At 43.2% G+C, this 25,430-nt stretch overlaps 1 protein-coding gene across 1 annotated transcript in view; it reads right to left on the bottom strand.

Annotated features, from left to right (window-relative positions):
• Positions 1-25,430, bottom strand: part of galnt2 (UDP-N-acetyl-alpha-D-galactosamine:polypeptide N-acetylgalactosaminyltransferase 2) — a 69,332-nt gene that overhangs the window by 28,775 nt on the left and 15,127 nt on the right. The window contains exon 2 of the mRNA XM_080730507.1: positions 8,751-8,835. Coding sequence (XP_080586633.1) covers positions 8,751-8,835 — 85 coding nt within the window. The remainder of the gene's footprint in view (positions 1-8,750; positions 8,836-25,430) is intronic.

Here is a 25,430-nt window from a genome sequence, read left to right as displayed (position 1 = left end):
CATTTTCAAATATGAGGGTCCACGGTCAAATACACATCAATTTGGGGGTCCTTGACATGACAATGTTTGAGAGCAGTGATCTACTGGTCCATTTAGACGGGACAGTGCATATTAACGAACAACACCACACAAACTAAAAATACAAGACACTAAAGAAAACTAGAAAAAACTACATTTTAGCTAGAGATGTTACCGATCAATCGGCAATGGATCGGATCGGGCCGATCAAAGCGTGATCGGCGATAATCGGTGGTTTAGATCAAAAGGTAAATTCACCGATCCGATCCGATCGGTGCATCCGATCAACCAGCCGTTCAGTATGCCCACTTGAGCCATTTTGGGGTATTGATTTCCACAGTGCTGAAGGAATAATTAGTTACTGCTATGATAATAAATACATAGTAATGCTGGTAAATAACTATAAGGCAAATATATAAATGAATTCATGAGTGAATTAATTAATTAAAGTTAAAACATTAACATTTAGAAAATATAAATAATATATAAATAATAACTTGATCGGATCGGTGATTGATCGGCATCCCTAATTTTAGCCCATCTAAAATGTTCACATGTTGGATTGTCCATGATCCATCCTTTTAGTTGAACTCTAAAATATGTAAAGGATGGACTCTCTCTTATGTTAGTGGGTAGATTGTTCCATTTTGTGCTTCCTTGAACAGAAAAGGAATTTTGTGACAAGGCTGTATATCGTCGTTGTCGGGTGGAAACCGCATGATTCTAAACCCACCAGATTGAGTTAAGACCCGCCTCGCGGAAACGCGAGGACTTCCAGGAGTGGCTGAAATCCCTGCCTGACACATGGAGGGTGGATAGACTTGTACTTGAGAAAAGCCTGCATTTGCACAATGCACAGCTATTAATTTCTCACTACAGTGCTCAAAATAAACTGTGCTAAAAAAAAACTTGAAACTGACTTAATTGTTCTGTGCTTATTTAATAAAGGGAAAACTTTGTAACTTTGCTAAAGAGAAAAACGTACTGAGAAAGCTATTAATTTGTCACTACTGTGCTCAAAATAAAAACTTTTACTGATTATCAGATACATTGTTATGGTTTGGATATGGCTTTGGGCGTATTATGCTGCGTCTGCGTGTATTATTGTAATAGATCAGTAGGTAGTACTTTGCACTTGAGCGAGCAGCACTAACGTTCATGGGCACTTTTTATCGAGAGGAGGCGGGTCTTAACTCAATCCTGGTGGGTTTAGGAATCACGCGTGGAAACCCTTGTATGTCCAAAACCGTTCGTTTTGCATTTATCATTTTAAAAATGATTTAAACTAGTGAAAACAGCCGATCTACAAGCATACAACGCCTCGCGGTGCGAGGCGTTGTGTGCTTGTAGATCTGCTGTTTTCACTACTTTTGTGTGACAGCCTTGAATGATACAGCAGGGCTTTACTTTGCAAAAGAACGTACAAGTTTGAAAATTGGAGATACGAGGTTTCCACCCGACAACGACGATATGCTGCACCTCACAATCCCCTCTGGTGTGGTGACAGCCCGTGTACCAGTTGAAATGTTGACGCCACTTCAGTTCTGTATCCTTTATTCCTCTGTCCGTTTGTGGGGTGTGCGTGCGTGCGTGTGTGTGTATAACATGGGGGTTTAGGCTGTGTAGTCTGTCTTGGTGTAAACCCATTCTTCATTTGGGTTATTTTCAAACGTGTGTATTCTCCTGTCAATGTTGTGGTCGCGTGTTGTTGAGACGTGAATATCTGATTCAAGACGGACCCAAACATAGGGGTGGGCGATATGGCGATAATTATCGTCTCGGCGATACAGCTTTGCCACGATAGGCCATTTCAGAATATCGTTTCTCTCGTGATACAAACAGTCATTTAGAAAAGGCTCTGGATACAGCGAGTGCACGTTCCATGAGTCGCAGCTCTATTGCCTTAATTTATACTTCTATAGTACTGTGGTGTAATTCGCCAAAAAGAACAGATCTACAAGCTATAACGTGTCGCGGCTCAACGTGTCATATAGTTTGAGGATCTGTCCCCTGCTTTCACGGCCCCTCCCCCGTGCAGCACGCAGACAGGCTACAGAGTGTCTACAGCACTGACTGAGTTGTGATTGTGTGCAGGAGCACGGCACAGTGGTCCACGATTTAGTTTCACTTTCACGTAGGGTGACCAGACGTCCCGTTTTACCCGGGACAGTCCCGTTTTCAAGCTGCGTGTCCCAGTGTCCCGACAAATATCTCTAAAACACTAATATGTCCCGGTTTTCAACATTCACTGCAAATTGTCCCGGTTTTCACCAGAATTAAAATAATAGAAGCTGTTTTCAGTGGTTGTATAGACATTTATCATGTTCTTTTCATGAAAACATGCTCACCTAACCAATCAGAAAAAAGGAACAAATTCATTGCGTGTCTGAATTCAACACTGAGCCTGTTTGTCAATCACTCACTGCCTGTTTGCAACCCTGAGGTGCATGTGTGCGCGTGCACGAACGTTAGAGAATGGGCACGCGCGTGCGCGGTAACGTGCGCATTGCTTTTAGGGTCCCAGTTTTAGGCAACAGTGTTTTGCGTCCCGGTTTGAGTGGCTGGAAATATGGTCACCCTACTTTCACGGGACTTTAGTAAAGCAGTGATGCAGCTTGGCCTGCATTCTTTGAAGCATATTTTTTATAATGGATGCATTAAACTAACAGGACGCAAACTACTTATCCGTCCTGCTATCGCTATCAGCCATCTCACTGCTTGCAAAGCTGAACTGTGCTGGAGTCTCATCCATAGCTGTGTGTTCTGGCAGTATTGATGAGATGATTTAGATCACCTTGTAAATCCATGCATCTGTTTTTATTAACTATAAACAAGTAGCTATTTGCTGCTATTTGTAAAGTGCTTATGTTTTCACCATTGATGCATGCGTGTGTCGTCGCGAATCGCGGTGAAATCGTCGCGTCTATTTTGCGTCTATTTTATCTATTACATAATTGGCTTAGTCATAAAAACCATGCCATTATTGTTAGTAGAAAAGCGAAAAGCTAGGATGATAATGAGTGAGTAATTCTCTCAAAATAAAGCTTGTATCATAACAAACCTCCTGACTTTGGTTGGTCATAAGGTAATTTGTTTTCCCTCAAGTTTCAATGGTAAGGCATGGGTTGTTGTCAACCTGTGGGTCGAGACCCCCAGAGAGGTCCCGCCAAATTGTTTTGAATATAGCCTATCTACAAGCTCACAACACTCAAAAAACATTTCAAAGGAACCCATAAAACATTTCTGGGACCCATTTGAATGACCTGAACCATCATCACACCAACTAGTAAATATTTTGAGGTAAAAGATGATAATTGTTTAATCAAACATCTGAATGTTATCATTAAAAAAAAACTATCTTTCTATCTGCAGCATAAAAATGAATAGATTATCTATAGAATATCTGTGTGGGTCTAATAAACCAACCATAAGGTAATTTGTTTTCCCTCAAGTTTCAATGGTAAGGCATGGGTTGTTGTCAACCTGTGGGTCGAGACCCCCAGAGAGGTCCCGCCAAATTGTTTTGAATATAGCCGATCTACAAGCTCACAACACTCTGATAACATTTTAAGGGAACCCATAAAACATTTCTGGGACCCATTTGAATGACCTGAACCATCATCACACCAACTAGTAAATATTTTGAGGTAAAAAATGATAATTGTTTAATCAAAAATCTGAATGTTATCATTAAAAAAATCATAGATTAGTCTATCTATCTTTCTATCTGCAGCATACAAATGAATAGATTATCTATAGAATATATGTGAGGGTCTAATAATCATAATAAACCTAAAAACCCGCATAAAACAGTATCGTGATAATATCGTGTATCGTGATACTGCATGAAGCATATCGTGATAATGCTTTTATCCAGTATCGCCCACCCCTACCCAAACACAATGGTAAATCAAACACACATGTGGTGCACCAATGTCTATTGCTATGGAGGACCTTGGTAGCGCCCCCAACCCATATATCAGGCATTATTTCACTACATTTTAAGACATCTGTACCGGCAATAATGCAACGATGCGTCCACAAGTGCAAGTCTAGTACAAGCTAGGTATGCACCGATACCGTTTTTTGTTTTTTTCAATTTCGATTCGATCCGATATACAGTATACATTTGGACCATATATATATATACACTGTATATATGCTAAAACGTTTGGCTTATAAATATGCAACATAATCATGCAATTTTAAGCCCATAACCACATTTTGTATCTGTGATCGAGACCGATAAGATATCGGTGCATCCCTACTAGTACAAGCTCTCAGAACGTTTGTTTTTTGCAACTTCGGTCAGTCTTTCAAGGCAGGCCAGAGCTCACTTGGGCAGACACTGCTGTCTACCATGCCTCTATTGCAGCTACACTTCTGCTCCCAATCTATAGTCTAATCGCAAGGCCAGTAGTAGGGGTGGGCGATATGGAAAAATACAATATCACGATATTTTCCCAAGATTTTATCACAATTATTTTTTCAAGTTGTTTTTTATGGATATTTTTCAAGTTACTTGACAAAAACTAGACTCTCTGGGTTCCTTTTGGGAGGTCTAAATTGAACTTTACAAGTATGTAACTCTGACAGTATACAAATGAAACCAAATGGTCCATTTGGTTTCATTTGTATACTGTCAGAGTTAAGTGGACACCGTGACATTTTGAGAACAACTGATTTAGACCAAAATGCAGGTTTAAATTGAATTCTGCAATGAATCTCTGTATTAACGATTAAACAGGATTTTTTACAAGGCTCCCACAATTGTATCACGATATATACAATACCTCTGAAAAGGCATATCGTGGAGACATTGTATCATCTCAACGATAATTATCACCATATCGCCCACCCCTAGCCAGTAGGACACAGAGCTAGTGTCTAACGGTTACCACAAGGCCAGTAGGACACAGAGCTGGTGTCTAACCAGTAACCACAAGGCCAGTAGGCCACTAGTCCCACAGACAAGCTAAACTCAGAGATAAGTTAACCAAGTGCCTATTTGTACACTCTCTGTAGTTAGAGAACTGTAGGGGTCCATTTGGTTCCTAACTATCCATGATTTATCCGGGGGACTGCCTGTAACCCCCCTTCAAGGACCTCTGGGGGTACCCGGACCCCCAGGGGTTTTTGTCCAGTGATTTATCACCGGCCAATTTTGACATCATTCTTTTTGTTGATTTTAGTTCTTGCCTTCAACACCATCCAACGCCATCACATGATCAAGAAACTGCACCACCTCAGCATTCCTCCACCCCTCATCCACTGGATTCACAGCTTTTTGAGTAATAGACCACAAACAGTTAAAGTAGGTTCATCCTTATCATCAACAGTTATTACCAACACAGGTGCCCCACATGACTGTATCATTCAGCCCTTCACCCACCAACAGCACATACTTGAAATACCCTGATGACACCGACATTCTCAGACTGCTTCATGACAATAACTCTATTATAGACTTCCAGAACACCATCTCTCATTTTACACAGTAGTGCACTGACAACTACCTAGAGTTGAATGTGGACAAAACAAAATAACTCACACAACAACCCACACTGGACTTAACCCACTCCTCTGCTTCCAAGATCATTGGACTTCCCACACCCACACTTGCTGAATGCTGATATGAACAATAAGGCCATCTCACGCTTAGCACTTTCAATAACAAATGACACAGATCATCCCATGTATAGCTACTTCGACCTCACGCCATCGGGGCGAAGATACAGAACCCTGAAGTGGCACAAGGTGGCACAAGGAGTTTTGTCCAGTTTTGTCCCCTCAGCCATTGCTGCACTAAACAAACTGTCACGTCGATAGGATGGTTTTCTGTGTACAGAGGGGACCTCATGTTTTGTCTTTGTGATAATGTTGTTTTGTGTTACATGGTTGTATGTTGTTCTTGTTGTTGTTAAGACTTATGAAGAAAAATATCCCATTGGTGACAATTAAGATTAGCGGATGTGAGCTTCTCTCTGTTGACAACAAGACCTTTTGTTGAAGAAAAAATCAAACCTCGGTTCGAAGTGGAGCTGTGTGTGTGTGTGTGTGTGTGTGTGTGTGTGTGTGTGTGTGTGTGTGTGTGTGTGTGTGTGCGTGTGTGTGTGTGTGTGTGTGTGTGTGAGAGCCGTTTCTGGGCCCATGGGGGCCCTAAGCGTGAGTCTGCGAAAAAATAATAGGCCTAATATTTTTTATCATTTTTTAATCCATTTTATAATGGAAATATATATATATATATATATATATATATATATATATATATATATAAATGAATACATAAAAAACGACAACAACAGGCAACTTATTTTTGCTATGTTTGAAAAATAATAGGCCTAATATTTTTTATAATTTTTTAATCCATTTTATAATGGAAATATATATATATAAATACAAATATATATATAAATGAATAAATAAAAAACGACAACAACAGGCAACGTATTTTTACTATGTTTGATTTGTTCTTTTCTTATTTAAATAAAAAAATGAAAACTTCCCCATGGGGTGCTGGAACACCTGCAGCACCCCTAGTTCCCACGCACTGGCAGAGTCCTGCACAGTGGCCACTGTGCCAAATTCACTTTCACTTTCAGCGGTGTGGATGCTCGGAAGAAAAGAAAGTCACCACAGTTTGATTTGATCATTCCTTAGTCAATTATGAAGGGATTTCAAAAATTAAAACGTCTCCATATTGCTTGGGAAGTCTACTTCGCAGAGAAACCGTGGCCTTTGCGATTCGCTAATCGCGGGATTTCGCATCGCGATTTCGGTTTGAAAACGATTAACCATGCAGCAGTAGTTCTTTTCTGCTGAGGAGGGGGCGGTGGGGGGCCTTTTTGGTCGGCGGGGCCCTACGCAGCATGCGTAGTCTGCGTGTACGGTCCGCCGCCGCTGTTATAGTGTCTCGTGCGGTCGCGCATGCGCAGATCCTGTTCAAACTCAACGGGACAGTTCTCACTTGACGGTGAGTGCGCAGATCCTGTTCAAACTCAACGGGACAGTTCTCACTTGACGGTGAGTTGACGGTGAGGACACACATTGATGCCTATGGGGAGCTCTGTTCCACACAGCTCCAAAAAATGAGCCTTAACTCATTCCCTGCTCATTCCCTGCCAGAAATTAAGTTTCACTTTCTGGGTTGACTGCCGGACTTTTCTTACGTTTTAACGTGGGCGCGTGCATGTCAATTGTGCACGATGGTGCACGGATCATGCACCACGCGTGTGCACGCCGTTCACAGCTTTCAAGCTAAAAAAGCGTTTGGTTGTCTAAAATCACACCCATGTGAACTGAGTGGCGCAGGCTGCTCAACCCACCGCTGGGTGGCGGAAGCTGGTGTTGCCGCACTCATACAGACATACACACCGGCAGTACTCATACAGTATAGGGCTGGGTCGGTATCGACATTTTGTTATTACGGTTTTCATCTTCCCATTACCGACGGTATTGCGGTAATTACCGCACCCCCGAATCTATTAATTAGGGTTCGGCGATAGGCTAAAATATTCCTCTCATCTGCCCAAATTTCGCCGCTCCACAGTCCTATAAGCCCGAGTTATACTTCCCCGTACAGCACAGTGGGTCTGGCTTCTAAAGTAGCAGATCTACAAGCTCACAACACGTCGCATCCGCGACACGTTACGAGCTTGTAGATCTGTGCAGTGTCGGGTTAATATAGTAACGTAGGCTACTGGGGCTTCTCAGACACTGTACGCTGTGAACAAACAAACCAGATGAGACGGGTAGATCGTGTACTGTGATTCTGTAAACTCACGTCTCAAATCGCATTGATTGAGTGGTGATAAACATATAGTAGACAGGTTTTAGGTACCAGACTTGACAGAAAAGGTTGTAGCCTAAGACTGCCAACGAGGCACCCGCGCTCCTGCAATTGCAGTCAGTGACGTGGCGGAAAAGTACTCAATCTCATCTGTCACTTGACAGAAATTAGCGTCTAGCGCTATAGTTTCATTTTCGGTTTTAGTCCTTGCGCTCAGCCCGTATGCTAAGAAACTGCCACAAGGTATGTATAAACATACTTCTTTCTGTGTATGTCCGTGTGACGGCCGGAGACTCCGAGCTTCCCACAAACATCATAACAGTTTGAAACGTGGTACGCGGCCCAGAGCAGAGCGGCATGGAGCGGCAAGCGATCCTCGCTTCTCCCCCATTTTAAAACTCGCTTGCTCTCAATAAAAAATAGCCCCGCTCCGCTTTTTTTTTTCTTAATTTCTTTTACCACGGTAAGGAACCCGACACCGCGGTAGGATGCGGTACGGTGGTTACCGTGCCCAGCCCTACTCATACATGCACACTCTGTCAAATGATGGAGCAGCAAGCACCACTCAAAAACATGTGTAGGTGGAATGGTTACTGTGAAAAGTATACCAGACAGAGTAAGCTACTTTTGTTAACATTTTAAAAGTAAATGTCTAAACTGTTTTTTTCCACACTTAAACAGTTTTAGCCCCTACACTGAACCAGGAAGACAGAGATGGATAATGGTCTGCCTACAACCAGACACTAATGGACGACACTAAGTGTGTCTAGACGTGTGATGAATGAAGCGTCTAGCCGAGGCATTGTGTTCTAAGTGGCGTCGTCAGGTCAGGTGTCAGGTGACTCCTTCCTCTGTGGAGCATGTCTCCCATCTGCGGTGTTCCAGGTGGGTAGTAGTAGTAAGTGCATTGTGGGTAGCGTAGTTTTTTATATATATATCCTACCTGGCGGTAGCGTCTCCAGACTGTGTGTCTTGTCATCGGAGCCGTGAGCCTGACTTCTACTGGAGTCACTGGAGCTCCACTCATCCTGTAGAGCACAACACAATACACAATGAATGAGATGCACACACACACACACACACACACACACACACACACACACACACACACACACACACACACACACACACACACACACACACACACACACACACACACACACACACACACACACACACACACACACACACACACACACACACACACACACACACACGACGTGACTCATACTACCCTCCTAATACGTTAGCTGGCCATGTTTTTCGATAACAAATGTCTTATGGTCCACAGTGCACTTTTAACCACTTATGGTTGATCTTTTCTGTTATCATTGGGAAAGCTTTTGCTGAAAATAGCCGATAGTGCTTGTAGATCTGCTATTTTCTGCAAAAGCTTTCCCCACAATACGGATGCTTAAATAACCCATTAACACCTGAGGCCGTTTACACTAATGTCTTCTAAATCCTTTTAAGGTTTTTGATAAACGCATGTTTCAATGATCGGTGGTTCTCAAACTTTTTCATATCAAAGACCACCAAAATTAATTGTATTTGGCCGCGAACCCACATCTCCAAAAATGTTGTTCCAGGGACCAAGAAAGAAAGAGAGTTAGAAATGTTCGCTTAAAAAAATATTATATGCAAAGATTTGCACAACTTTTCATAAGCTAATATAGCGCGGCAAATGGAAAATAATAATGTACTTCTATTCTAACACACAACACATGGCGATGAGCCACACTGTGCAACATTTGTTTACAGAGCCTAAAAAACAAACAGAAATCATAATTTTAGTTTTTTTCCAACATTCAATGCAAAAATGTAATAAAATAAATAATTCATTAAAATCATTAAAATGTCATGATGACCTGTGCGCACACACACACACACACACACACACACACACACACACACACACACACACACACACACACACACACACACACACACACACACACACACACACACACACACACACACACACACACACACACACACACACACACACACACACACACAGAGAGAGAGAGTGAGAAGTCAGTCAGCTGTGTTCTACGTAACCGTTTCCCAAAAAGAGATAACTGCACAATCAGGGGGCATTAAGAGATAATTAATGAACGCAATGCAATGCTTCATGAATCCGTGATGCTCCGTCCCGCCACAGGTGAATATCTAACCTGCCGCAATGCTCCGGTCCCGCCGCGGGTGAATATCTATCTAACCCTCTGAGTGCCGCGGGACGAGCCGGGGCAGTGAAAAGAATGAGCCAGGGCACGAAAAGAACTCGATGGGTGCCGCGTGCCCGCGTCACACCAACGGGTGCCGCGACACGGGACGGTGACGTTTGAAGAAGCCGTTGTTGCTGAACAAGTGGAAGCTATAAATAAATATTATCCTTGCCAACGAAAGAAATCTAATTTGAAAGTAGAGATAATGGGCAGCAGATGTTGAAAAGACATTTTTATTGGATGCCTCATGAATGTCTCAGAAAAGCTTTAGTAGAATGATGGCCTTTTCAAGGTAGGGCAACAGATAAGGACCCCCTGGAAGACGAGAAAATACTGTACATCTGAACTAAAGGTGTTATCCTTTCAATAAAGGGTACTATATAGCATATGGGACAACTTCAGAAATTAGTATGTCCAAATTAGGGATGGGACGATAATCGTTATTATTGTTTATCATGATAAAAAAAAACACAATCATATCATGGAGATTTAAATTTATTGTGAAATCATCCTCCGTCATGCACTGGGATCAATTCATGAGCTGCATATCTGTTAGCATTTAAACCCTCTATCAGGGGTGTCGTACCAAATTCTGGGCCCTGGGTACAAGGATTCACTGCGGGGCCCCTGTGCTTTAACTATTGAAAAATAGCAGATATACAAGCTCACAGCGCGGCACCGAGTGCCGCGCTGCGAGCTTGTAGATCTACCATTTTTGAAAAATCATGAAAATCTTTGGATATTTCAAATCCTTCTGAGGTTTTTTGAAAAACGTATGTTTCTATGTCAGTGCCGGAGCTCAAACCTTTTCATGTGAAGGACCCCCAAAATGGTATGTATTTGGCCACGGAACCCCATCTCAAAATATTGAGTTCCAGGGACCCCCCAGAAGCAAAATTTGAGTTAGAAATGTTCGCTTAAAAAATACATATATTCAAAGATTTGCACACATTTTCACGACTTTTAAAAAATAGCAGCTCCACAAGCTCGCAGCGCGGCACTCGGTGCCGCGCTGTGAGCTTGTATATCTGCTATTTTTCAATAGCTAAAGTATAAAATAATTAAGGCCCCTCCACCACCTTGGGCCCTAGTAACTCAGTCCCACTTTCCTACCCCTTGTGACGCCCCTGCCCTCTATAATTAGTAAAACGGACCTGGAAATAACGTACTTGATAAGTAAAAAATAGCCAATCTACAAGCTCACAACGTGTCACAGCCCATCCCTAGGCCATATTTTTTGTAAATGAATGCCCTACTTGATCATACCACAGCGTCACACTAGCAAATCTGCAAGCTCGAAAACACGGCACGTTCCAATAAACCTCATCATACTAAAATGTTCAATGTGTCGGTCTCCAGAATGAACAAACTGTGACAAGTATCACCAAGGTGGCGAAAGAGAGAGAGAGAGAGAGAGAGAGAGAGAGAGAGAGAGAGAGAGAGAGAGACTCAATAGATTGATTGTGCTGCTGAAACCATATCCGCGTTAACACACAATAGTGAGGTGCAAACAATAGACAGCACAAACACAAAATATACTCAGGTACACACACACACACACACACACACACACACACACACACACACACACACACACACACACACACACACACACACACACACACACACACACACACACACACACACACACACACACACACACACACATTATAATTTTCATAATCGCCTATCAGGCTATTATCTAAATATTAATCAGATTATGGCTCTTATTGGGGTAGCAGTGCTCTTTTCACTATATTAAAGCTGGCTGCACACTGCTGCGCTTTTTCGTTGCGAAATGCGTTTTTCAGGCAAGGAGAGAGAGAGAGATAGAGCAAGGGACCCAGTGGTCCGAAAATAAATACGAAACGGGCGGCAGTGCGCAAACGTGATTGACTTAAAGGTGATACACCATGCATTTAAAAAGTATTTATGTCATATTGTTTATGTCCCAAAAACGTTTTTCAAAAGGTTTGAGGCTAAATTACCACTCCTGAATAGAGAGCCTCTCATTTTTGAATGGCTCTCAGAGCATTTTCAGCTGCAGTACCACCTTTGGCCTGAACTGAAAAAAAAAATCTTTTTGAAAAAAAAAAAGTTTTTTTCTTCAAAAACGTCCGTTTATGACATCACAAACAGCAGCAAATCTGGACAGCCTGTTTTGAGAACCCGTGGGATGCTTTTAACCTCCACCTTCCCAAAACCAGAGAAAGACACAACGGTCTGAAATGGGACTTTGTGAGGATAGAAGGTGCTAGTGGGACCCCAAAAAAAGGGTTTAAAATAGGAAAAGTGAATTCTCATGGTGTATCACCTTTAACGTGAGGTTGATTTATGTATTTATGTGCTCAAAAATTCGGCAGCAGTGTGCAACAACCTTTACTGTATATTATTATTTACTGCATTTACTGTATTTATAGCAGCTAAAGAAATAGTAGTATTGGCTTTAATGTTAACCTACAGTAGAATAGGTTCAATTCACTATGCAGTTTGCAGATCCTGTAAAGATACTGTGTCACGGGTCGGGTAGGCAAACCTTAGGCACGGGTGCCAACATTGGCACAGGGGAGGGTGATGACTGGCAGACTGGCATAAGTGTGCGAGACTGAGAGAGCAGGGATTGACACTAAGGTCTCAAGAGTCTCAGATGAAGAGAGAGAGGGATAGATGGAGAGAGAGGGATAGATGAAGAGAGAGAGAGAGAGAGAGAGAGAGAGAGAAGGGAGTGACAGCTATGTGAAAGATTAAAGAGATGGAGTGATGATTCATCTGCACTTCAGTTGCCAACTTAGCAATTTTGTTGCTAGATTTAGCAACTTTTCAGACTACCCTAGTAGGTTTCTTTTTAAACAGCACACACCACAAATTTAGCTACTTAAGAAAAGAAAAAAAAGGGGGAAAAAACAACATTTTGGGGGTCCTTGACATTCAAAGTTTGAGAACCACTGTCTAGAGCAGTGGTTCCCAAACCCAAATGTTTTAGCTTGAGACCCAAAAGAGAAATTAGACGTTTGCCCCGGACCCAAACTAGTGAAAACAGCAGATCTACAAGCCTACAAGGCTATTTTGACTACTTCTTAAACATTTGTTTTCCATTTTATAGAATTTCTTAGATTTTCTTTTATTCATCAGATAAATTACTTAGACAAATCAATCATTTTCTTTTTATTCATGAATATCTTAGCTTTTTGGGGGAATGTATTTAGAAAATGTTTCGAAATAATAATAATTAACACCTTGACGTCCGAAATAGAATGGTGGTTGGTAGATTAGCCGTGACATTTCTATTATTGTATTGTGATCTGAGACATAATATTATGTTTATAAACATGACCCCGCAGCCCCTCCATCTTGAACAGCGCCGCTGTTTTTTCTTTTTTTTTTTTCCCCAGGCCAGTAACTCACCATGATTTTCTCGATTTCCGTTGGGATAGAATGGGGGTTTTGGCCGATCGTCGATGTCCCCGTGCGTTTCGCGTGCGCGATCCTTTCACGTAAATGTCCCCGCAAATAGTCCATGTGTGACTGAAGAACAGAACTGAAAAGTTTCGCTAGCATAGCCCCAAGCATGGCTGCTGTAGGAGCTCGAGTGTGCAGACAGCAAACGGATGGCTGGGAGTAGCCTTGGAGAAGGAGAGGCGCTGACGTCACCTCTGCTTCATGCACGGTCTGCATGAGCTATCAGTGCACGAGTGGTGACTAGGGAAGGTTAGACGATCGCCGATTTTCGGATCAAAAGCTTTTATTCCGGTTTTAAAGACAAAGTCCGGGAATGTACGACGTGGCTGAGAGTCCCTGGGGGGATGTGCGATATAGTACGGTTTTAACATTAAGGGGCTCCCCGTGGCTTAGAAGGTGTTAAAAACAAAATGTAGGTAACAAAAAATTAAGGGACTCATGAAAAGTTGTCCGTGACCCATGAATGGGTCCTGACCCACTGTTTGAGAACCTCTGGTCTAATAGGAGTCTCCCAAATCAGGATCGGACCCAAAGACCTGGCGTCATCTTACTGTGTGTTCCATGTCACCAGAGAATAAACATCACTGTTAGTTTAATGACACAACACACAGCACACCACATGTGATCTCATACTGGAGGGTGTGTGTGTGTGTGTGTGTGTGTGTGTGTGTGTGTGTGTGTGTGTGTGTGTGTGTGTGTGTGTGTGTGTGTGTGTGTGTGTGTGTGTGTGTGTGTGTGTGTGTGTGTGTGTGGTTGGAACAGTAACAAAAAAAGAACTACACGCCTATAAATACGTTCTTTCCCATAGAAGGAGAAAAACTTTCTGTAGCGTATCGAAGGTGTGTGTGTGTGTGTGTGTGTGTGTGTGTGTGTGTGTGTGTGTGTGTGTGTGTGTGTGTGTGTGTGTGTAGCAGACATTCCATCAGTCTCCATTAGTTTCCTGCAGCTGAACATGTGTGTGACGTGAGAGCGGTTACATGGAACACACATGTATGTTATGTTTGCATGTTATTGCATTCATGTGTGTGGACGTAGGGTGATATATGACTGTGATACAGATCTATAATCTGTAGCAGTGTGTGAGACGGGAATGAAGTAAGAGAGAGAAAGAGGGGGGAGACAGAAAATGAGAAGAAAACGAAAGCAAAACAAAAAGAGAGAGAGAGAGAAAAGAAAGAGACAAAGACAGAGAAAGAGACAGAAAGACAGAGAAAGACAAAGAGAGAAAAAGAGAGAAATAGAGGAAGACCGAAAGACAGAGAAAGGGGGTATTGGTGTTATATACTGGGGTCGGCCTATAGCTTACACACATGACATCACCGTGTTGGTATTTGAAAATACATGACATCACATTGTTATAAGAATAATAATATGTACATTATATCATTAGTCCACGGGTCTTGTGAAGTTAGAGTTACGGCTGGTTGATGTGAAAACCATGCACAACCTGAACCTCCCCTCTGTGGACCAGGCCTTTATTTCCACAGATCTACTGTTGCAGCAGTGAGGTTTGAATCCATTCATCTCCAACCTAGGGTTCGAGTGGTGAATAGAACATGAATACCAGCGAAGAATGCTGTAAATATAACACCTTTTCCCAACGGGTCGGGAGACTCGGGACACATTTGTGGGTCACTCATTTTAAAGGGTCTTGACTGGAATTTATTTTCCTAAATTAAAAACATATTTTCTCCTCCTCCATTTTTTTTTTAAGAATTGTATACATTTTAAACCAAAATATCGCCAAACAGGCACCTTTGACATCAAATCCCCTGCGTCCTCCATTGTTTGTCGTCTTGTGAGAAGTCCCTTCTCCCCCGGTCCCCCCTCTTGTCACGTGATATGCTTGTCTGTGGAGTGAGCCAGAGCCTTGTATTCAGAGAGAGTCGTGCCACCTCCGTTCACTTCATGGAGCCAGGTCAGGTTTCTGACCCCACATTGGCAGAACTCTGTCTCTATACAAGGCTCTGGAGTGAGTGACTCTGCGCTGCCTGCCTGCTAGCTGCACTCGGGGCAGAGCTAATCAGCAGAGGTTTTATTTAATTTATTTTTAACGGTGTTATTGGTGTGCAGGTAACGTACTCTTGTTGTGCTCACGCACCGAAAACACCGGGTATCGTGACAAGCCTATTTTGATGCTTTTGTGTGACGCTTTAGTATGATCAAATAGGGTGTTCATTTACGAGAAAAAAAATGTGGGTGTATTTCACTTGCAACACAGCAGCAAAGGGTGTGAAATTCAGAGGAACAAAAGAAAAGATGATGAGATTTAAAAGGTAAAGATAAGGTGCAATCATTGTGTACAAGTAATAACGTGATTCACACACACAATGCTCTTTTTTCCCCAACTAGAGGTCTATGCTGCCCTCACGTCATCTAGTAGTCTCCATCCATGCAGTGGTGTGGTTATCTTTGTTTTGACTCCATTCATCCTGTGTAGTGTTGTGGTTATGCTTTGTTTTGACTGCATGCATCCATAAAGTGTTGTGGTTTGCTTTGTGTGGTGTTGTGGCCATGTAAACCTATTTAAATGCATTTGGTACGAGAGACGTCTTATCTGAAGCATTTAGTTGACAAAAGAGATGTTTGTATCGGGTGGCCTGCTGGTCAATCATTCATAGACTGGGTTTGCAGGCTGAACTCTGGGCTGAAGTGTGTGTGGGGGGTGTCACATGACTTTACAATACATGTCACATGATCAAAAGTCAGCATCAGATGTGAAAGAGAGACAGAGAGAGGGACAAAGAGAGAGGGAGAGAAAGAAAGAGGTAGAGAGAAAGAAAGAAATGTGTGTTACTCTTAGTGGTTAATTGTTAATTAACCGGTAAGGAATAATGCCAGTAACCGATTAAGAGAATGTGTCCAAATTAGGGGTGCAGGAAATCACAGGGGTGCGTGTTTCTAACACAGAATCGATTCTCATTTTCCAATTTTTTTTTTCATTAGATATTATTTATTAGATATGATAGTTAAAATAATGTGTGCAAGCATGAATAAATCAGACACGTTGTCTTGGATTTACCTTTGTGTGTTAACATTATTGCAATGATAAAACCTTTACAATTATTATTATTATTATTATAAAAGCTACATAAAACTCTGCTTTCATGCCAGCAGACTAGAGTAGATCCTGATATATGAATTGAATAGAGAATCGTTTTGAATAGAGAATCGTTTTGAATAGAGAATCGTTTTTAAATGGGAAAATAAACGTTTCTGAATTCGAATCGTTTGGATTTGAAAGAACCGAAAAAGAATCGTGACCCCAAGAATCGATTCTGAATCGAATCGTGGGATACCCAAAGATTCGCAGCCCTAGTCCAAATGGCCGTCATCTGATTGTCATTTGTCAATGGATGGTGTTGGGGGACTAGCGGAAAACCCCCAATGCAACGTCAGTAGGCTTAGGCAGGGAGCAGACTGAGATCACCTGGAGCTAAGCAGTTGTGTCAGATTTGAATGAGTGCCAGTACAGTCAGTGCATTTACATTTCCTGGCAGTTGATAACAAAGACTTTCTGAAGGTCCCTCTTTTATCCTGCGATCAAGTATTTTTCTATCAGAGAGAAAAACAATATTCCACCCATCCAGGACATATTGTGTCAGCATTAGGGCTGTCACTTTTATGACATTTTACATGACGATTAATTGTCACTCAAATAATTGCGATTAACGATTTAATGGTGTTATGTCGTTGACAATTACATTTCTGTTTGGCGGGTAGGCTTTGAAGTTGCACATGGCAGATATGACACGTAACCTAAATTAACCTACCGGTAAATTAAAACAGTGAAAGTGGAAAATAGGCGGTCTACAAGCTCACAGCGCGTCGCAACACGTTGTGAGCTTGTAGATCTGCTGTTTCTACTATTTTTTTTTAAATGGTTGAAAATATATATACGGTAGTCCCTGTGTCCTTGGGCCGAAAAGACCCCTGATATAGGGCTTTGAAACAGGTGTGAAATGGGCTGTGATGACAGACACAACCACACCCCACACAGCGCTACAGATAAATCAAATTGAAACCTTTAAGGTCAGAAAAAACGCTGTGCAGTTCCTCTCTTCATATCACTGTCTGGTACTGGAAACTACAGGGCAGAGAGCCCGAAACGGGTGTTTGAGTAGAGAGAGCAACAATGACAACAAGGATAAAGACAACGATAATGACAAGCATAATGACAGGGCAAGAGCTAACTACACATTAGTCACAGGCAGTAACACTGCTAAGAAAAGACGGGAAAGAAAAAAAAACGGAAGGAAAAGAATAGAGCAAAGCCCCACAGATGCCTAATTTTTGGGTACGAAACCCATTCCAATTTATTGAAATGGATTATAGACCACCAATTTACCAGAGTTTTGACCTATAGTTCGTAATAAAATAATGATGATAATAATAATAACTAGAAAGATGCAACTCTGGGAAATTGCAAGTGTGGTTGCACTGACATGAGGAATCCGCTGGGGGAAAAATCTTTTGGGGGGTTTGGGGGTTACAGAAAAGGTTACAGAAACCATCCACTGAACTCAATTGACTTTTGGGCTTAAATAAAGGTTTACAGAAAAAAGGTTTATTCTAGGTGAATAAAAGGTTACAGAAAAAAGGTTTACTCTAGGTGAAGTAAAAATGGACAAGCAGGCGTTGACACTAAGGCTTGCCCACCTGCCCCCACAGCAGGTAAATAAAACTTTAGGGCAGGTGGAGTTTGCTTTCAGGTTGCCCGATCGGGCAAGTGCTCATTTGAGAGGGGACACAACCGCCTATAAACACAACACCAGATATCTGTCTAAACACCTGAACATGGCAAGAGCACTCTGTTTTCTGGTCTTTGGAATGAATATTGTTTTTACTGTTGCTACACTTAAACATATAAAATAACAAGTGTGAAACCATAGACATATTCAATCATAGCTACTGTATGTAGGTATTTGGCATTTGGATTTGGAGTTATTGAGGTATGACAGGAACAATAGACTGGTTGCCTATAGCAGGGGTTTTCAAAGTGGGTGACGGGGCAACCTGGGGTGCCGTGACGGCAGTCCAGGGGTGCCGCGAGATAATTTGATAATGTTTGGAATTTATTTGGACACTTGAAAAAATATTATTTAGTATAATTTCAAACTTGAAGTACAAAGTTATTTTCAGTCAGTTCTAACCAAAATGGCTATTATCTCAATGTATTCCTCGCAAACATAATCACTAAAATATCGTCACTGTCGGGCAGAAACCTCATATCTCCTCATGTCTTTTGCCCTGCTTCATCTTGCAAGACTGTTGCACAAAACTAGTGAAAACAGCCGATCTACAAGCACACAACGCTCGTTTAGTACATTTTATAGATGATAAATACAAAACGAACGGTTTTGGACATACAAGGTTTCCACCCGACAACGACGATATGCTATAAATATAAGGTGCTGGGAGTGAAAATTATAATGTAGGGGTGCCTCGGATTAAAAAAATATTCATGGTGTGCCCTGAGACAAAAAGGTTTGGGAAGGGTTTAGGGTTTTTCAAAAATAGAAGATTCGAAAATAGTCAGGTTGAATGTCATGGTTAAAAATAATCGTCTGCAATTATTGCTGATACAGATGTAAAAAAAAAAAGTATACACGGAAGAGAGATGAAAGAAGAGAAAGAAGAAATGGAAGTGAAATGAGAGAGAGAGAGAAACACAGAGACAGACAGCGTTCATCACAACCAACATATGGTTTGTTGCAGAGAAACCAGAGACTGTAATGACATCACAGACACTAATATATGGCCTGAAGTCACAAGAACATGTGTAAACTTTAACTACACACGCAAACACACACTTGAGTGTATTTAACTATAATTGTGAGGACAACAACATTTCAGGCCTTACAACGTCTATTTCTCATATTCTACTGTACTCGAGTGGGGCCATTTGGTCTTCAAAAGTATAGTAAATTAAACACACACATAAACACAAACAGACACCCAGACCACACAGGCGGTCCATCCTCTACGGACCACAATGTTTCCACATCCAAACATGTAATCACACTTCAGACACCATCAATCACCTCACCTCCCAATAACACTGTCAACATTGTCACTTACACCAATTTACTGTCCTATCTCAGTGCGATCAGCAGACAGACACTCTTAATCCAGAGCAAGACTGACGACACGGGCACCAGTAAGACTACCTAATCGGGAGATAAGCGACCGTCACGTCACATACACCAGTAAGACTCCCTAATCGGGAGATAAGCGACCGTAGGTCACTTATCTCCACAAATAGGGCAAAAATTTGTTTTTCCAAAAACTTCCGGATCCATGTTGATGACATGAGTGTAGACATACTGTGTAGTGATTTCCGTGATTTGAGGGCCAAAACTGTAGGAGCAGTGGCCAAAAATGTGTTTTAAAAATCGGCCTGTAGGTGGCGCTAGAAGAGGGCCATGTGAGAAATGAGGGGTGGGGTGTCCGCGTTGCCTTGGCGGACGATTAGGTACCGGCCCCGGCTCTCCCGGACGCTCCTAGCCCGAGTTAGGGCATTTTATGTGAGCTGCAGTGGCAGGGGGTCCTCCACTGGGGGCGCCACCACTTTTGCATCTGTTCTGGAGCACCAGGAGTGGGTGGTCCCCGGGAATTCCCCGTGAGCAGCCCCGTTGGGGTAGTCATTTGGTAATTTTTGCACATTTGGTATTTTTTTTACACCTGGGGGTCCCCCAGGGACCTGGGGGTCCCTGGAACTCTGGGGGTCCTTGGAGGTTGTAGTTTGGCAGGCAAGGAGTTTGTGTGGAAATTTTGGCATGGATCGGGCCAACGGTGGCCGAGATATGAGCAGGGCAAAAGTGTGACGTGTGAGGTGTGACTGACTGACGGACGCACGGACACCTCGAGCAGCTTTCTGTAGTAAGTGCGACCTACGGTCGCAACAAACTTTAGAAGGAAGTCGTAACCAATCAGGAGGGAATATGGGAAATGGGACAGATCGATGTTGATGACAGGACTTTTAGAGATACTGCGTACCGCTTTGTGTGATTTTAGGCCAAAATCTGTAGCAGTGTCCAAAAATGTGTTTAGCAAAACTCAGCCTGATGGTGGCGCTAGAAGAGGGCCAGCTGAGAAATCAGGGGCGGAGGTTGTGATTTGCCATCCAAGGAGTGTGTGTGCAAAGTTTGGAATTGATAGGGCCAACGGTGGCAGAGATAAGAGTAGGGGCAAAAGTGTGACGTGAGAGGCGTGGGGCGGTATCGACATTTTGTTACCGCGATTACCGTCTTCCCATTTACCGCCGGTATTGCGGTAATTACCGCACCCCCGTATCTATTAATTAAGGTTCGGCGATAAGCCAAAATATTGCAATCGTCTTCCCAAAAGTCGCCTCTCCACAGCCTGACTGCCCGAGTTATACTTCCCCGTACAGCACAGCAGGTTTGGCTTTGAAAGGAGCAGATCTACAAGCTCACAACACGTCGCATCCGCGACGCGTTCTGAGCTTTTAGATCTGCACTGTCGGGTTACCATAGTAACGGTAGCTACTTGGGCTTTTAAGACACAGACTGCTGTGTGTGAACAAACCAGAAGAGAGACGGAGACGGATAATCAGATCGTGTACAGTGATTAACTCACGTCTGAAATCGCAGCGATTGAGTACTGATATATACAGGTTTTAGTGACAAGACTTGACAGAAAAGGTTATAAAATCGGCGACGGGGCACAACGGGCGAGTCGGCGGCTCGGCGCGACGCGGTGGGAAAAGTAAAAGTTAGTTTCATTTTCGCTTTTAGTCCACGCGGTCCGCGCTCTGCCTGTAATCCGTATGAATAAAAAACAAAATGCCACAAGGTACTACTGCCACAACACAATGTATGTATTAACATACTTGTGTTGTGTGGATTAGTCGGAGAAAGTTTACGCTTCTCCGTGCTCCCTACTAGGAGGCTGCTGCTGTGTGTAGACTGTCTCCGAGTCGAGTGACGTATGTGGCTTCCAAACCATAGACGTTCCAAACCTGTGGTACGCGGCCCAGAGCAGAGCGGCATGGAGCGCATGCGGTCCTCGCCTCTCCCCCGTTTTAAAACTCGCTTGTTTTCAATAAAAAATAGACTATTTTGACCGCGGTAAGGACCCTGACACCGTGGTAGGCCTCGGTATACCGCGGTACGGCGGTACGGCGGTTACCGCCCCCAACCCTACGTGACGTGATGTGGCGTGACGGACAGACAGACACACAGCCGGTGGAGCTTTTCATAGTAACAACTCAAAAAGTTCATTGTAGACAGTCTAGACACAGAATCATCTCAGGAAAAGTTTGTGTCCACATGAACCCACTGGAAACGCCACGAAACCACAGTAGTATATGTAATATATGTAGTGTATGCCCGGCCTGTGAGTGTAAAGCTGTCACAAAGCACCAAAAGGAGAGAAGAAGAGAGCAACATTGGGGCGCCCGCTGGCCTGGTGGTCAAGGCGCATACCACATACTAGGCTGTGATGCCTGCTGGCGTCGCCGGTTCGATTCCCGATCTGGACGACCTTTGCCACATGTCATTCCCCAACGCATCGGATGCGTTGTGAGCTTGTAGATCTGCTATTTCCACTACTTTTTGAAAGTGTTATGAAACTATATGAACATTTCTCAACATGCAAATGATTATGAACGATTAGGCAAAATTATCAGGGCACCCAAAACGCCAGCTCTGTGTGCACGAAACGTCTAAAACGTTCTAAAACTTTTGTGGATTCACCTAAAATAACTGACAGCAATGACATCATGTCCAGACCACAGCAGCTTGCAACGCAGCGTTTATAGACGTTGGAAGCAATCAACCAGTGTCATGTTCATCTGTCATTGTTAGCGCAAATAGCTGGGCTGAGACGACGGTAAACATGGACTTGACGTGGTGGCTGTGGTTAATGACAGGTGGTAAATAACCCGGTTGTCAGACTGGACAGGAGGAACATGTGGTAGGTCTATTGTACATGCGTACATGAGAGAGTGTGATCTTGAGTTTCTGATTCTGTTGGCCACACTGGAAGAAGGGCCTCGATAAAAACGAATTAAAAGCTATGCTATGATGACTAAAAATAAGACAATTTCGTCAACAAATACAAACTAGACTATAATGTTGGGACAAAGTGGTAGAAAAGAGATCCAGTAGAACTAAGATACAATGTTATGCTTGGTTGTGTGCAGGTGTCACAGGTGTCCGAAAATAGCCGATCTACAAGCTCACGACCTGTTGTGAGCTTGTAGATCTGCTATCTTCGGCACCCAGCATGGACCGCCAAAATACATTTTGGTCGACTAAATCAACTAAACCCTTATGGTATTTAGTCAACTAAAACGAGACTGAAAAAAGTCAAACCTTTCTGATGACGATGACTAAAACTAAAATCAACATTTGCTGACTCCTCTCAATCAAAGGGGTTTAAAAGGTCTCAACATATAGATGTCACCGACTATTAAAATACAAGAGAATTTCAGCTATGCAGTTTTACAGCTTCCAGGTCAAATTTCAGTGCTCAAGGTCCTAATTGTGCACGTGCCCAAGTGTAAGTGTATTCTTGCTCGCTCGCTCTCTGTGTGTGTGTGTGTGTGTGTGTGTGTGTGTGTGTGTGTGTGTGTGTGTGTGTGTGTGTGTGTGTGTGTGTGTGTGTGTGTGTGTGTGTGTGTGTGTGTGTGTGTGTGTGTGTGCCTTTGCTCACAATGCATCGCATCACGACATTGCGAGTTTGTAGATCTGCTATTTTCTTTCTGCATAGTTTGGTACATTTTGGTACTCTAAGGGGCCTTTCCCAATTTCTCCCACCTATGGAATGAACCAGAGGTGAGCTTTTCCACCGAGAACCAAGTTGGTTCTCAAATGTAAAAGTTGGTTCGCAAGAACGAACCAAGGTTCCAAGAAAGTTGCCATCCCATAGGCGGGAGAAGGAACCCGAACCGGTTCTTTGCCTGGTGGAAAAGGCCCCTAAGTGCATTTAGATAATAATATTTTTTACTCAAGTACATTTTGAATTCAGGACTTTTACTTGTAACAGAGTATTTCTATGTTGCAGTATTGGTGCCTTTATTCAAGTAAAGACATTTAGAACTTTTTCCACCACTGTTGTGTACAAATATTATGTTCCCTGGCCCTTTAGTCTACACGCCCACAACTTGTCTTGTTGCCTGGTTGTAGACTGGCTATTTTCAGTGTGTGACAGACAACCCTCACGCTACTACAGTAAAGCAGTGAGTCAGGAGGATTCAGTGTAGGCAGCTCTGGTTGCACAGACTCCTCAGGGAACCGTCTGGTGACAAAAGTAGTTGACAACGTTAAGACTGGCCGTCAGTCTGTCTGTCTCTGTCTCGCCCCTCACACAATTTACAGTTTAGGCATTTAACCCATTAAATAAAGGGAAAGTTCACCTCCCCCAAAAAATTCATATCGATTACTCATCACCTGGAGACTTGAATTCATCGATTTATTTATTCGTTTGTCGCATTCCTAAGCCAATAATTAATAAATAATGACCAGCAGTGGTTCCCTATGGAGACACAAAGAGCCCACTTTGTTACCTATGGAGACACAAAGAGTTAAGAGCCTCCTCAAATTATTGGCTTAGGAATGCGGGGGAAAAAACATCCATGAATTCAAGTCTCCATGGGGTGTGTAATCGCTAGAAAAAAAAACATTTCGGGGGTGAGCTATCCCTTTAAGGACCCTTTCCCACTGGGAGAGTGTTTTTTGCAGGTTGTTCAGTACGAATGTATCAAAAATGCAACTGGGTTAAGGCAGACCGAAGCTTGTGATTGGCTGCGTGGAGGTGACGAAAGTCTGGGGGACGGAGGTACACCTAAACCTAACCTTAACCCTAACCTCAGTAAAACTAACGCTGGTGAATGCTATAACCTGGTGAATGCTAACTTGCCGATGCTGGTGAATGTTAAACTGGACCTCCAGAAGAGAAGATTTGTGTAAAAAGAAAAAGGCAAAAGGTTTCAAACAATTGTTTGAGTGAGTCTGCAGCTCTAAACTGCAACAGGGTTTTTCCACAGTTTGGGAGACGGAAGAGAGAAGAGTCTGGGACAAGTGACACGCAGGCACGCACGCACACACGCACGCACGCACGCACGCACGCACACGCATCTGTCTTGGCAGGGCGGTGGACTCCACGTGTTGTTGTAGTGCACAGTTAAGAAGGTGTGTATGTACTGCATGTATATGTTACAGTATGTTCAAGAAACCAGTAAAAGTTGTCAAGGAGCACTCGTTTTGACGTTCACCACACACTAATCACCACCAGATGGCGACGTCAGCCACTGCTCTGCCATTCACCAGAGTGTATATAAGAGAGTTACGTCACGCTTTGAACTCGCCGCAGACCGGAAGTGTTTACTCTTTATTTACTAGCCTAGCCTAGCCTAGCCTAGCCTAGCCTAGCCATTAGCTCCATTGTAGTCACTTGGACAGGGCGTTTAACGTGCGCTTGCCCAGGCCTTACGGCCTGGGCATAAATATAACGATTGCATTCACCACGGCTTCGTAACTCGCGCGGCCGGCGGCGCGAGTGGCCGCGAAGAGCGGGCCCAAGGTCCGCTGGCCTTCGCGCCGCTTGGGGCTTCGTGGACCCAGGGGGGCCTCGTAACTCGTTTGGGCTTCGTGGATACAGGGGGGCTTCGGTAGCCGCTCGCAGTGTCGTGGACAATAGAGCGGCGCACCGCCTGGAGTACGTTGTTGTGGCGACCGCTTGCTCCGCCCCGTGCCGCACCACGAGTGCTCCGCGTCTCGAATGTGCTGTTTCTCTAATATACTATGACATATACACTGGATGACATGGTGTGTGTGTAGTTGTTTTATAGTGTGTAGGTGTGTTTGTGTGCCAAAGAATATAGAGGCTCCCTACCTTCCAATGTGCAAGTGTATCTGGTAGTGATCTCCTAGTACCAGAGTAGAGTGTGTGTGTGTGTGTGTGTGTGT

This window comes from Nannobrachium achirus, assembly GCF_963921795.1.
Source record: "Nannobrachium achirus genome assembly, chromosome: 7".
Lineage (NCBI taxonomy): Eukaryota > Metazoa > Chordata > Actinopteri > Myctophiformes > Myctophidae > Nannobrachium > Nannobrachium achirus.
Note: the sequence above shows the minus strand (reverse complement) of the source record. Positions and strands in the feature narration are given on the sequence as shown.